At 34.1% G+C, this 12,945-nt stretch overlaps 1 protein-coding gene across 1 annotated transcript; it reads left to right on the top strand.

The window, feature by feature from the left end:
- Positions 1–1,793: 1,793 nt before the first annotated feature.
- On the top strand, positions 1,794–10,751 carry LOC133204666 (uncharacterized). Its single transcript, XM_061340413.1, has 3 exons — positions 1,794–2,511; positions 4,708–5,435; positions 10,728–10,751. Exons 1-3 carry the CDS (start codon positions 1,794–1,796, stop codon positions 10,749–10,751), a joined length of 1,470 nt encoding a protein of 489 aa, XP_061196397.1.
- The last annotated feature ends 2,194 nt before the right edge of the window (positions 10,752–12,945 follow it).

The raw sequence follows: 12,945 nt of genomic DNA, 5'->3' as shown, positions 1-12,945 counted from the left end.
CTATTACTTGCTAGGATTTGCAATAAATGATCAATTCTGCTACGAATGAAACTTTGCTCATGGGTGTAAGCAATTCATATTTGGTTATTTGAAACATTCAGTGGTTCCTTGTACTGGATCGTAAACTAAAAAAAACGTAGATGCACCAAAATTATGAAAATTAATGAAATGCTTATCATTTCAAAGTGATTGATAAGTTCATAACCACATATACTTGTCCTTCTAAATATTAACAAGTTATCTTCAAGCCATATATTTGATAGCTTTTCATGTTGATTTGAGAATTGATAAAATTGCTGTATTACCACAACCAAATAGAAACTACTTTAGGGAAAAGAGTGCCATGTAAACATGAATAAAAACTCAGATGCCAAATTTCAAAAACAGCTAGTGCAAGTAAACACATTACTGTGATTCTCATTACTATAACATAACACCCAAAGAAATGTATCCAATTTTTATATCTCTGAAATAACTTCAAAGTCAGGAGGTTGAACCAAATTTTTTTTTTCATGAATAATTTTTAAGTGTTGAATAATTTCTTATCTAAACAGCTACAGCTATCCATGATTTTTGTTTTTTAAAGAGTTGAAGATTATAATTCGCAGTTTTAGAAAAGGGACAGGAACCACTGCCTGGGCTAAGGATGCTACAGGGGAGCAAATTCAACATGGAAAAGGTGGAGTACAAAATCATTTAAAAGTACATTCGGTTACCTATAAAGTTTCCGATATAGGTAATGTTTGTGGATTCATGGGATGAGCCAGTGTATTCTCTATCACAACTGCTACAATAATCTTGATCTTCGAGGTAAACCTGATATTAAGTGACACAATGATTAGAGCGTTTATTCTAGTCATGCAGGAATTGGTCCTTTAATAGCGGATTCGAATAAAGGACCGGTCCTTTGGGTGCGACCGTATTAATCGAGGTCCCGTGTCACAGTAGATGCTGGTACAAAAAGTTCTCGAGCTGCTCATTGACCATAACTGCGTAGTGCCGGTTTAGATTCAATCCTCCCACAGACAACTGGTGGTTTTCCAACATGAGTGAAAAATTTTTTGAGTTGCACACATTAATAAATTCTGGGCCAGAATGAACTTTAAAGTTTCACAAAGATAATGAATTCAAACTGTGTACACATTGAACGGGTTTCTAATGGGGAAAATATCAAAATACATGTAAAGCAAAATACTACATGTAGTATTGATATGACTCAGACAGAGATTTTGTAGATAATATATTTTAAAAAGATTTTAAAATATATTATTTATATAGTGGGGGATCTGTCATGTATGACACATAAGGAGGGGACATCACTCTTTTTATCAACCACTTCTTCGTATGATGGTGCTGGTTCATCTATGGGAGGGGCATCAAACTTCTGTTCTGGCACTCCAATACCATATTGGGAGGCAATGTTATATTAAAGTTTATAAGTAGTATAAACTGAGTTTATACCAGGGAAACAAACAAACTCATTCACTTCCTTAATGAGGCCCCTCGGTGGAAGATTTACCCTTCGGAGGCCCCATAGATGGCCAATATTACGGAGGGAAAATACCCAGCCTCTTTCTGAAGCCAACGCCATAGCTGGCAGCATCTTGATTCCATAGTTTTACAACAGCTATTATAACATTTATTCACTCGACATTCATTTTATTTCTGTCGTTTTCATTCCACTGGCCTAACTGCTTTTACTGGACTATTTACTGGACTTCTATATGTGTTTACCATGTGATATTGTTGTGATTATGAATTAGTGATCCGTGTCTTTGGACTTTGACCCCGCCATGAATCGCACTAGATCAAGATCCAGGGTTCGAAGGGCAGCAACAGTAGACGTTGACGATCCTAACAATTGGACAATTGATAAATTGAAAAATGAACTAAAACTGTGCGGCATCGATATTTACCATTCTATTCCCCACAAAATACTAGTGAAACTATGGTTAGATAACAAAGGCAAGAAAGAGATAGGCACCGATGGGGAAACAGTATATATTGACTCTGCTCAAAAGAGACCAAGCGCAGTAAGGAATGAGGATGAAAACATAGCTCAATGTACCTCCAATATAACGGAACGAATTGACGAACTATCCGCTTCAGCCTTCGCTGAAACATCTGTACCCCATGGAGGGGCCTTTCCTTACACCAATGTAAATGCGCATGCGCCAACGGAACCAGCAAGTATCAAAGTTCCGGAGAGAAACGTAAACAGTGAGAATTCTGTGTTGATGGCGACAGCGTTCGCCTTACAGGAGACAGTGAAATTGATACAACAGACGCATAAAGATAAAGAAGAAGAAGACTATTCATTACGCAAATTTTATGAAAACCGAAGTAGTGCACAGTTCGCAGCTGGATCTCCAGACAAAGTAGCGGCTACCCAATTACACCCGAATTTGTTCAAAAGTACCATGAAAGAAACGAGTGCGAGTGGCGTCCCTTCTGCGGACTTACAGCACGTGATGGCAGTATCACCTACAATCCGGAAAGAAATCATTTCGGGTAAGGATCTTAACATGTGTAAACTCTTGTTGTCAAATTATGTAGCCCCAAAAACAAAGAAGAAGAGAAGGACGAACGTCTTAACAGAACATTATCCATCGGCGAATTTGTAAAGGCCTTCACCATATATAAATCAATCATGGTCGAAAGCTTTCCTCAAAGAAGTAGGGAATTGGATGGATATCTATCTCACATCATTGATGTTTATTCCACTTGGGGGCAACAATTTTACGAGTATCATAAATTGTTCTCTGCCAAAGCTTCAACAGCTCTCTTACAGTACAATATTAAAGTAGATTGGGCTTTGGGGGACCCTGACCTATTACTGAGAGTCTGTGCAGGATCTAGTGTTACGAAGTGTGAAAGATGTGGTTCGACAGTTCATAGCACACTGATGTGTAATGTTAAAGAACAGAAAATCACAGGACAGTGAACAGAGATGTCGACATGCATGGAAGGAGTAGAAGATATCACCAGGGCAAAGAACTCTGCAACAATTACAACAGCGATAAGGGCTGTTTGAGAACAGAATGCAAGTTCCAGCATGTCTGCTTTACCTGCTTCCAGGCACATAGTGCTATGAAATGTAAAAGAAAGAAAATAGAAAATTCACCTCATGGCAGTGGAAAGAACAATGTAGAATTACAGCCTTCAAAATGACTAGAATTCAAAGCTTCAACACCAATAAATATTCATCGTTTGGGCAGTGAATTACAAGAACATTCTGATTAAACTTTTGTACATTATTTGATTGATAGTCTAACCAATGGTTTTAAAATTCTAATACAGCAAGAGGAAATTTGTAGCAGTAAAGAATGTAGGAATTTGAAATCAGCTCGTGAAGACCCCCAGACAGTTGATAGTCTCATAAGGGCTGAAGTGGACAAAGGTTTTGTCATAGGCCCTTTTACATCCTCTCCATTCATGTTACATAGAATTAGTCCTGTGGGAATAGCACTTGGAAAATATTCAGGAAAGAAAAGGCTCATTTTAGATTTATCTTCACCTCATAATGACCCAAATCATGAAAGCATCAACAGTTTAATTGACAAAGAGAAATGCTCACTTTCGTATGTTAAAATTGATGATGCTATTCGACACATTCAAGAATATGGAAAAGGGTCAATTTTATGTGAAACAGACATTTAAGACGCTTTTAAGCAAATTCCTGTATTACCTGAACAGTGGTGTTTTCTGGGTTTTAAATGGAACAAGAACTATTATTTTTGTGTAAGATTATTATTTGGATCTCGATTTAGCCCTAAGATATTTGATAACCTTTCTCAAGCAGTGTGTTGGATTGCATGACACAATTATGGTATCCATACAATTTTGCATTTGTTGGATGATTTTCTTACAATTGACAGGCTCACAGGCGATGGAGAAAGAACTATGTTGATATTAAAAATGACTTTTAAGAAGCTGGGAATTCCTATATCAGAGAAAAAGACAGAAGGTCCGTCGACTCTTCTTACTTATCTCGGTGTTATTCTGGATACAGAGAAAATGCAAGCCATTTTACCAGAAGAGAAAGTACAGCGCATTGCCAACTTTATTCATTATCTTTTAAGGAAAAAGTCATGCACAAAATTAGAACTTTTACAATTGTTGGGGCATTTTAATTTTGCCACCAGAGTTATACTACCAGGTCGAGCATTTGTAAGCTATCTAAAAAGTCTACCCACTACAGTGAAGGAATTACACTATTATGTTCACTTAAATCAAGAGTGCATAAATGACTTGAAAATGTGGCTTACTGTTCTATCCGACTGGAATGGAGTTTCACTTTTCTATGAGTGTTATCTTACGTCCAATGCAGACCTCCAACTTTACACCGACGCTGCTTTGAATTCAGGTTTTGGAGGATACTACGATGGAAAATGGTTCAGTGAACCTTGGCCACTTGACCTGATGGAATCAACAGATGCAAAAATGTCCATAGTATTTATGGAACTGTATCCAATAGTCGTTGCAGCAATTCTTTGGGGACATAGTTGGAAAGGGACACGAATTCAGTTCATGTGTGATAATGAAGCAGTGGTTAAAATTTTACAAAAGGGACGTTCCAAAGGAACTTATATTATGAAACTTATGCGTAGTTTAGTAATGTGATCTGTACAAAATAATTTTGTAATATATAGCAAACATGTTCCAGGCATCTTCAATGAAATAGCTAACGCTCTTTCTCGTTTTCAGTTTCAGCGATTTCGCAATCTAGCTCCAAATGCAGACATGAATCCAACCAAGTGTCCCCCGTTACACCAAGTTTTATGGGACTTCAAACCGTAGTGAGTGAACTTTGGGACAGAGCTACTGGTGACAAGACCAGACGTCAATACCAGATTGGCTTCCAGAGTTTCCTAAGATTTGTATCGTTGATGAACTTAAACTCAAGTAATGGCTTGCCGATTGTTAGTGAGAAAGTGTTTATACAATATGTTAGTTATTGTTATTCTGAGCTGCAACTAAGTTATTCTACTATCAAACTTTATTTAAGTGGTATACGATACATGTACCTTCGAATAGGTGGTTTTAACCCCCTAGAAAGCTATGGGAAACCATTACAAGGTCTACAAACCATTTTGTCAGGCATAAAGAAATCACAATGTAATAGAGACAAAAGAATACGCTTGCCTATTACCATAGATATTTTAACAAAAATGTATATGTTACTTGATCAAGGAATTTTTGATGTTTTTACAGATAGCATGCTTAAATCTGTTTGTACTTTAGCTTTCTTTGGTTTTTTAAGATGTGGGGAATTTACCATTGATGAGAAATTTGATGCAACTAATAATATATGTATTGACGATTTAACACTTTTTGAAGATCATTTGGTTTTGACTCTTAAAAGATCTAAGACAGACCCTTTTGGGAATGGTATTTCCATTCCAATTTTCGCAAATCAAACTATTACATGTCCAGTGAAAGCCATGACCAAATATTTAAAAATGAGAAGCATCAGGGCTTTACATGAAGAAAAGTTTCTTTTCACAAATGAAAAAGACAAACTCGATTTTACATCTTTGCTTTGGTGTCTCTTTTTATGCCCCCGGATCGAAAGATCCCGGGGGTATACTGTTTTTGTCCTGTTTGTTTGTCTGTTTGTCTGTCTGTCTGTTGTCAACTTTAACCTTGCCCATAACTTTTGATTGGTCGGAGCTATGACTTTCATATTTCACATGTGTATTTCTTGCGACAAGACCTTTCTTTGGGTACCATCATATTTGACCTTTTGACCTTGACCTTGGAGTTTGACCCACTTTTGCAAAATTTTATGAGACTTTAACCTTGGCCATAACTTCTGAACAGTTGGTGCTTGGGGTTTCAAACTTCACATGTGTATCCTTTGTGACAAGGCTTTCCTTTGGATACCAACAATTTTAACCTTGACCTTGGAGTTTGATCTTGAGATAAAAGATACCACAGAGTCTGACACATCTGTTTCATATTTGGATATTTTACTTGAAAAAGACGTTAATGGTAATCTTACAACCAAGCTTTATGATAAACGTGATGACTTTAACTTTTCAATCGTCAACTTCCCTTACTTATGCAGCAATATACCTTCATCACCTGCATGCGGGGTATATATCTCTCAGTTGATTCGATACGCAAGAGCATGCTCTACGTATGTACAATTTCTAAAACGAGGTAAATTATTGACAAATAAGTTGATGAAACAAGAATATCAGCTGTCTCGTTTAAAGTCATCATATCGTAAGTTCTATGACCTTGTCAGCAAATACAATTTATCATTGAGTCAAATGCTGACTGACGTTTTTCATACTAATTGTTAGGCCATTATTTACGCACTGAATTGTCGACGGATTTTTCCGTTATTTCCCGATCATGACATGGAGCACACGGCGGGTGTGACCGGTCGGCAGGGGATGCTCACTCCTCCATGGCACCTGATCCCACCTCTGCTGTTTGGAGGTCCGTGTTTGCTCTGCTCCTATTTTGTATTGTATAATGGACTTTTGAGCTTGAATACTGTTCGTTATCTCCATATATTTCATCTACTTTTGAAAAACTTTAACCTTGGCCATAAGTTTTGAACAGTTGGTGCTTGGGGTTTCAAACTTCACATGTGTATTCCTTGTGACAAGACCTTCCTCAGGATATCAACCTCTTTGACCTTGACTTTGGAGTTTGACTTACTTTTGAAAAACTTTAACCTTGGCCATAACTTTTGAACGGTTAGAGCTAGGGCTTTCATACTTCACATATGTAATCCTTGTGACAAGACCTTCGTTTGGATACCAACCACTTTGACCTTGACATAGGAGTTTGACCTACTTTTGAAAAACTTTAACCTTGGCCATAATTTTTGAATGGCTGGTGCTAGGGCTTTCATACTTCACATATGTAATCCTTGTGACAAGACCTTCCTTTGGATACCAACCACTTTGAGCTTAACATAGGAGTTTAACCTACATTCGAAAAACTTTAATCTTGGCCATAACTTTTGAATGGTTGGTGCTAGGGCTTTCATACTTTACATATGTAATCCTTTTGACAAGACCTTCCTTTGGATACCAACAACTTTGACCTTGACCTTGATGCTTTACTTACTTTTAAAAAACTTTAAAGTTCGCCATAACTTCTTAACAGTTGCAGCTAGAACTTTAGAATTAAAATTTTTTCTCTTTTGGCCTGGATTTTGACTTGCATTTGAGAAACTTTAACCTTTAACTTTAACCTTTAAGCCATAAGCTGTCATACGGGGGCATCAGTGTTTCACAAACACATCTTGTTCATAGTTGCTATTCCAACAGGTCGAGTTGGTTGTAGTGTATCATTTTTTCATTGCACATAAGTACATACATATATATCAATTTCAAGATCATGTAAGTTCATTATAGTGAAGAATCAATAAATCTTGTTTACACCTAAGAAGTAAATAATTGTAAAACTTACTATGGGCAAGGGTTGAGCTTGTCATCAAAATATTTGACATTTAGAAAATTTACAAATGACATAAATACACAAATAATGAACTTTTTCACAACTATATGTTATTTCAATGAGATTTTCATACTGATAATACTGAATCGAAACGCCTAATACTGTATGACTAAGCGCGCTTTATCTGAACACCAAATCAGACCTTAGGCAAACAACAGTCTTTTTCATTGTATAATATGTGCATATGACATTAAAAAAGAATTAATAAAATGAATAAAATCTGTTGAAATGATTTTTGTTAAGAGAAATCATGATCTAAATGAGGAGCACATTGTCATCCAAACCAAAAAATCTTTCAGTAGCGGACATTTCTCTTCATTTGCAAAAGAATTATTTTACTCATTTTTGTTGTTGATAGAACAGAGTCAAAAACAAATTTATACAGTTGAACTTCGGTATCTCGAATACCACAAAGGCACTTGAATGTCGCAAATACTTTTTTCATCATATATATCAACATCTTTATATCGAATCCTCGGATATCTGGAAGTTCAAAAAAGTTTTTTCTCGGTCCCGTCGAGTTCGAGAAAATGAAATTTTACTATATTTTTTTTAGTTTGCATATATCTATATCATTGGGATTTGTTTTTGAAATATTCGATTTGAAAATTAACGAATAAACAATAGGTTGTTTTAAAATATTGAATTGATTTACCTGACTTCAGGTCTATCTTAATTAATATTTATTGGTAAAAGATGCAAAGAACTAAAACAAAGAAAAACTGGTCGAAAAATGTTTAATAAAAAAAGTAGTCTCTTAATCATTGTCTGTTGTTCATTAAAAATGCAGAATACTTCATCATAGAAAGGTACGAATTTACAGATGTAGATAAAATTCTCTAAAAGTATAAAAATTATTTCGATTAAACAAAAGGAAATTCAAATAAAAAATAATACAACTCACAAGTAGTTTGCGTATACACAAATTTATTAAATGTGGAACATATATAATTTCACAATCACAAATATAGTAAAAATTTTACGGCAAAGTATTCATTTGAAGTAAATTTAATGCTGAAAATATATTGACAAGGCTTTCAAAATGATTTTTAATAAAAGTAATTCTTTTAATTGATAAAGTACTGTAATATTCAAAATCGAAGCGATTTCTTGTGCTTGGTGGAGAAAATCTGGTCAGTAGATTTATTAGATGATGCAGATTTGTCAATGTATTTGCCCATGTTTGTATCATACTTTTGGTTCAGGGCTTCTGGTCCATACTGTCATGCAGTAGTTTATTGTTTGTTGTATGGATGAGGCTATGAAGAACTGTTTACTTCGTGAGTATCCAATGTTGCAGAGATCTTTGAAGGGTAGATAACTCCAGTTGTTGAGTTTGCTGAAAAAATTATTAACGTCGGTCAGCATAGTTAAACATTCAATGCTAATGATTAGGATTATTTTTATTGGTGGATAAATTCAAGGATTCCTCATTCTTTAATTCAAGGCATTTTTCTTTAGTAGGCACTGTTTTTATAGGTTTTTTTTAAGTGAAGAATAGCGTAATTTTCAGCTAAAGCTGAGCCGAAGGCTCAAGTGTCCTTTTCTGATCAAAATTTGTCCGTTGTCTGTCGTTGTCGTTAACTTTTCACATTTTCATTTTCTTCTCCAGAACACTTGGGCCAATTTCAACTTGCCACAACGCATTCTTGGGTGAAGGCCATTTACGTCTGTTCACAGGAAGTATTTCTTTCTCTTTCGAGATAATTAAGAATTTGTGAAAAATTAGTGGAATCTTTTGAAAATCTCCTTTTCAAGAATCACTGGGCAGGAAAAGATGAAACTTATGCCAAAGCTTCATTACATACTCTAGATATGAGTTTGTTCAGGAGTAGGGCGGGGCCACAAGACGGCTTCAAAGTTTTACATAGGAATATTTTGGAAATATCCTGAAAAATCTTCTTCTCGAGAACAGCAAAGCCATAATTAGTCATATTATTAAAGAAAGATTTTTAGGTAGTGTAGATTCATTTTTGTTCCAATCATGTACCTGGGGGTAGGGCAGGGCCACAACAGGGGGTCAAATTTTACCATTGGAATAAATAGGAAATATCTTTTAAAAAATCTTCTCAAAAACAGCTAAGCCATTATTAGTCACATTAATATATTATTGCTAACGCCAGAGCGCTAGTAACTACGTTAGTATTTTTTACTGGAATACGCATGCTCGACTTTACGGTAGGGCATTCTGGGAATACAACCGTAGATAAAATGTACCATGCCAATTTCGTTTTAACATCTGAAAATATATATGATCTTATGTTTCGTGTCTAACCCGCTGTGTGCTCCTTGTCATGATCGGGAAATAACGGAAAATTCCGTCGACAATTCAGTGTGTAAATAATGGCCAAACAATTAGTATGAAAAACGTCAGTCAGCATTTGACTTAATGATAAATTGTATTTGCTGACAAGGTCATTGTATCGACCATAGAACTTACGAAATGACGACTTTAAATGAGACTCCTGATATTCTTGTTTCATCAACTTGTTTGTCAATAGCTTACTTCGTTTTAGAAATTGCTCATACGTAGAGCATTTGAGAATCAGCCAAAAAGAATTAAGCACACGTGCAAGCATGTCTTTGCATTCAGATTTGATAGCAGGATAATGTAAGGAAAAGTTATAGTTATCTACATTCCAAATTTTGTTCTGTTTTGCTGACAACTAAGAAATTATAGCCATTTAAAGTTTCAGCCAATCAAATTGTTGCACGCGTGCATGGACGTGTAAATTTTCAAGAATTTCAATATATATCATATTGTAGATGCTCAAAATATATGCCTATCTTATTGTAGATGCTCATAATATATGCCTATCATTTAAATTTCAATGTATTTTGTTATAAAAACAAGGAAATTATTGAGATTTTTGTTTCAGTCAATCAGAGCAAAGCGCACGTGCATGCGTGTGTGTTCAAGCTAATTTGACCATGTCATCTTGTTTAGACTAGTAAATTTAATGTATCTTAATATTTCGAGTTTTAAAGTATTTCATAAAAAAAATATAAACGTAATAGCTTTACCAAGTATAATACCAGTTATTTCATTCATCGCACGCATGTCTATTATCAATCGGCAGCAATACGCTTCCGCGCTGAAGAAATGTGACAGTATTAAATGATTAAATCACAACAAAAAAATTATTCGAAGCGATCCGCGACTTGTATACACTTACATGTGACGATCTTTTTCTGGTTTGTGGGGCTACTCTGCATTACATTACCTTTGCTCTCTTCCTCTTCAGATCCAATACAGCAGCAAGCGATGATACAAATTAATATGATACAAAACACGATACAGCCAACAACAATGCCAGCAATCTCCCCATCACTAAAACTTTAAAAAAGTCATAATTAAAGTTTTACGTTCTTAAATAGACATGGAATATTTTCAGTAATTTCTCAGAATGTGTAACTTCACCTCTCGTTCGTGTGCATGCTTATGTATAAAAACAACAAGAAGAAAATGATTTGGTTCACAATAAAATTTATTTTAGATGTTTCGGTAAAACTTACACGTAGGAGGATGCATCGGTGGAGACCCTGAACGAAACTCTAGATCTTACACCTAACCGCCGTCTTGCTTCACATAAAGGAAGGATAAAAGTCAACTTCAATTATACACCTTGATTTTTAAGCAAATAATTGTTAAAACAATGACATTATACAAAATTTGAATATTCTTAGCAAAAAATATTAAGAACCGTTTTATTTTCGAATGTTTCTATTCAAAAAGTTGAAAATATTTTCTTCCAAATAAGAAGCATACCTTACGAGGAGAGGACTATTTGTTGTATGTTTGCTACTAAGCAACAATCACAGTTAAAAACAACCACTTAACGAGGTTCGCTCCTGAGCTTTTGAGCAGATTTTTGTCTTAACCCATATTTCAAAAATTCTGCATAATGTTTTAATTCTTACAATAAATTTAGATTCTACAATGCCAATTCAACTATATTCAGTTAAAACTCCATGATTAAATTCCATACCAAAAGTATTAAGTGAGGAACTATATTTTGTGGCGGAAGTTTTTTTTTAGAAGAAAATGATCATTTTTTCTCTTTATAAGTATTTAAAGTATATTAAGTTTGGATTCCTATTTTTACATGCAGTCTGCACACAGTTATTTTGTGCAGTGAACTGTTTTATACTGGTCCTAAATTATATATTTAATAAACTGTCATGAATTCTATCATCATATTAGCAAATATATTATGAAAATCAAGAAAAAAAATAGCCCTTATTTAAGCTTAAAATTGGCACTATTTTAGTAATATCTAAAAATTAACATCACAGACCCCCACTTTTAATTTTCTTCTCTGAATATATAAGATACTTTTAACCATTCTTCTTAAATTCAGTAAAATGTCATTACTTTCGAATGAATTTTGTGCTTGTTAAATTTTTGATGCCAGAAAAATTAATTTTTCGAGTGCAAAAAGGTCAAATAATTGAACATGCAGAGTAATTTGAAAATTATTTCGTTGTCAAAATTTTAATGTGTCTATTCAAGTTGAAATAAGACTGCTTCTGATCCCATAATTTATTTGAATAAAAAATATTGGAGGAAAACTTTAAAATTTTATTTATGTGTAAGATATTTTTACAGTGCAAAAAGGTCAAACTAAATGCTCTATAGCGCCAAAAGAAGCGCATTGACCCCCATTTTTTGTTCTCATTTTTAATTAAGCTATGTGTGTAAATTCAAAAAATATACTTAATAAAAAATTCTCATTACTTTTGATGGCAGGATCCAACCTCCTTAAAAGCCACTGATAAAATGACTTGAACTCTTTTATAGATGCTGTGTTACGAATATTCACAGAATGTCTTCCAACACTTTATACTAAAAGTATTTGATACCATAAAGTTAAATAGATAAAAATGGGTTGCTATAAGTCGTAACAATGGCAATATGCCCAAAAGATTCAAAATAAGCTTTTAAAATTTATTTGTTTGGGTTTTGTTTGTTTGGGGTTTTTTTTTTTTTTTTTTGGTTTTGTTTGTTTGCTTGTTTTGTTTAGTTTCTTTGGTTTGGTTTTATTTTGTTTTAAAATTTGTTTGTTTTTAGTTCCTTTATTAATGATTGCAAGAAATGTAGAAAGGAAATTGACAGACCTGTTTCAAAAATCGACGACATGATGCTTTATTAGGATGATGAAATATCTGAGAAGACGACTATTACCTACTTAACCATGGTAACAAGTATTGAACAGCAATTTTATTGTTAATTTTCAGTGCACATACATTCCTAAAGTAAAAACAATTATTATAAGTTAAAATATTTTAAGTAATAAAGATCGTAGTAGCATATTACATACAAGAAATTTGATAATATCACACATTTATTTTGACAAAATACATTTTCATACATACTGATGTTTGATTACTACATTTTAAAACAAAATATATTTTTGTTCTAATTTAAAAATTAAGCGTTGTTATGGAAATTTGATCAAAACT

The sequence above is a fragment of the Saccostrea echinata genome, unplaced genomic scaffold (assembly GCF_033153115.1).
Source record: "Saccostrea echinata isolate AGI-Se365-2 ecotype Australia unplaced genomic scaffold, CSIRO_AGI_Sech_v1 ptg000054l, whole genome shotgun sequence".
Classification (NCBI taxonomy): Eukaryota; Metazoa; Mollusca; class Bivalvia; order Ostreida; family Ostreidae; genus Saccostrea; species Saccostrea echinata.
Note: the sequence above shows the minus strand (reverse complement) of the source record. Positions and strands in the feature narration are given on the sequence as shown.

Excerpts from the sequence above, each read along its gene's own strand:
- LOC133204666 (XM_061340413.1), top strand. The coding sequence starts at position 1,794 with ATGAATCGCACTAGATCAAGATCCAGGGTTCGAAGGGCAGCAACAGTA. Across the intron at positions 2,512-4,707 it reads CCGGAAAGAAATCATTTCGG|TTTCAGCGATTTCGCAATCT; the intron begins GTAAGGATCTTA and ends TCTCGTTTTCAG. Across the intron at positions 5,436-10,727 it reads ATCAAACTATTACATGTCCA|ATCCAATACAGCAGCAAGCG; the intron begins GTGAAAGCCATG and ends CTTCCTCTTCAG.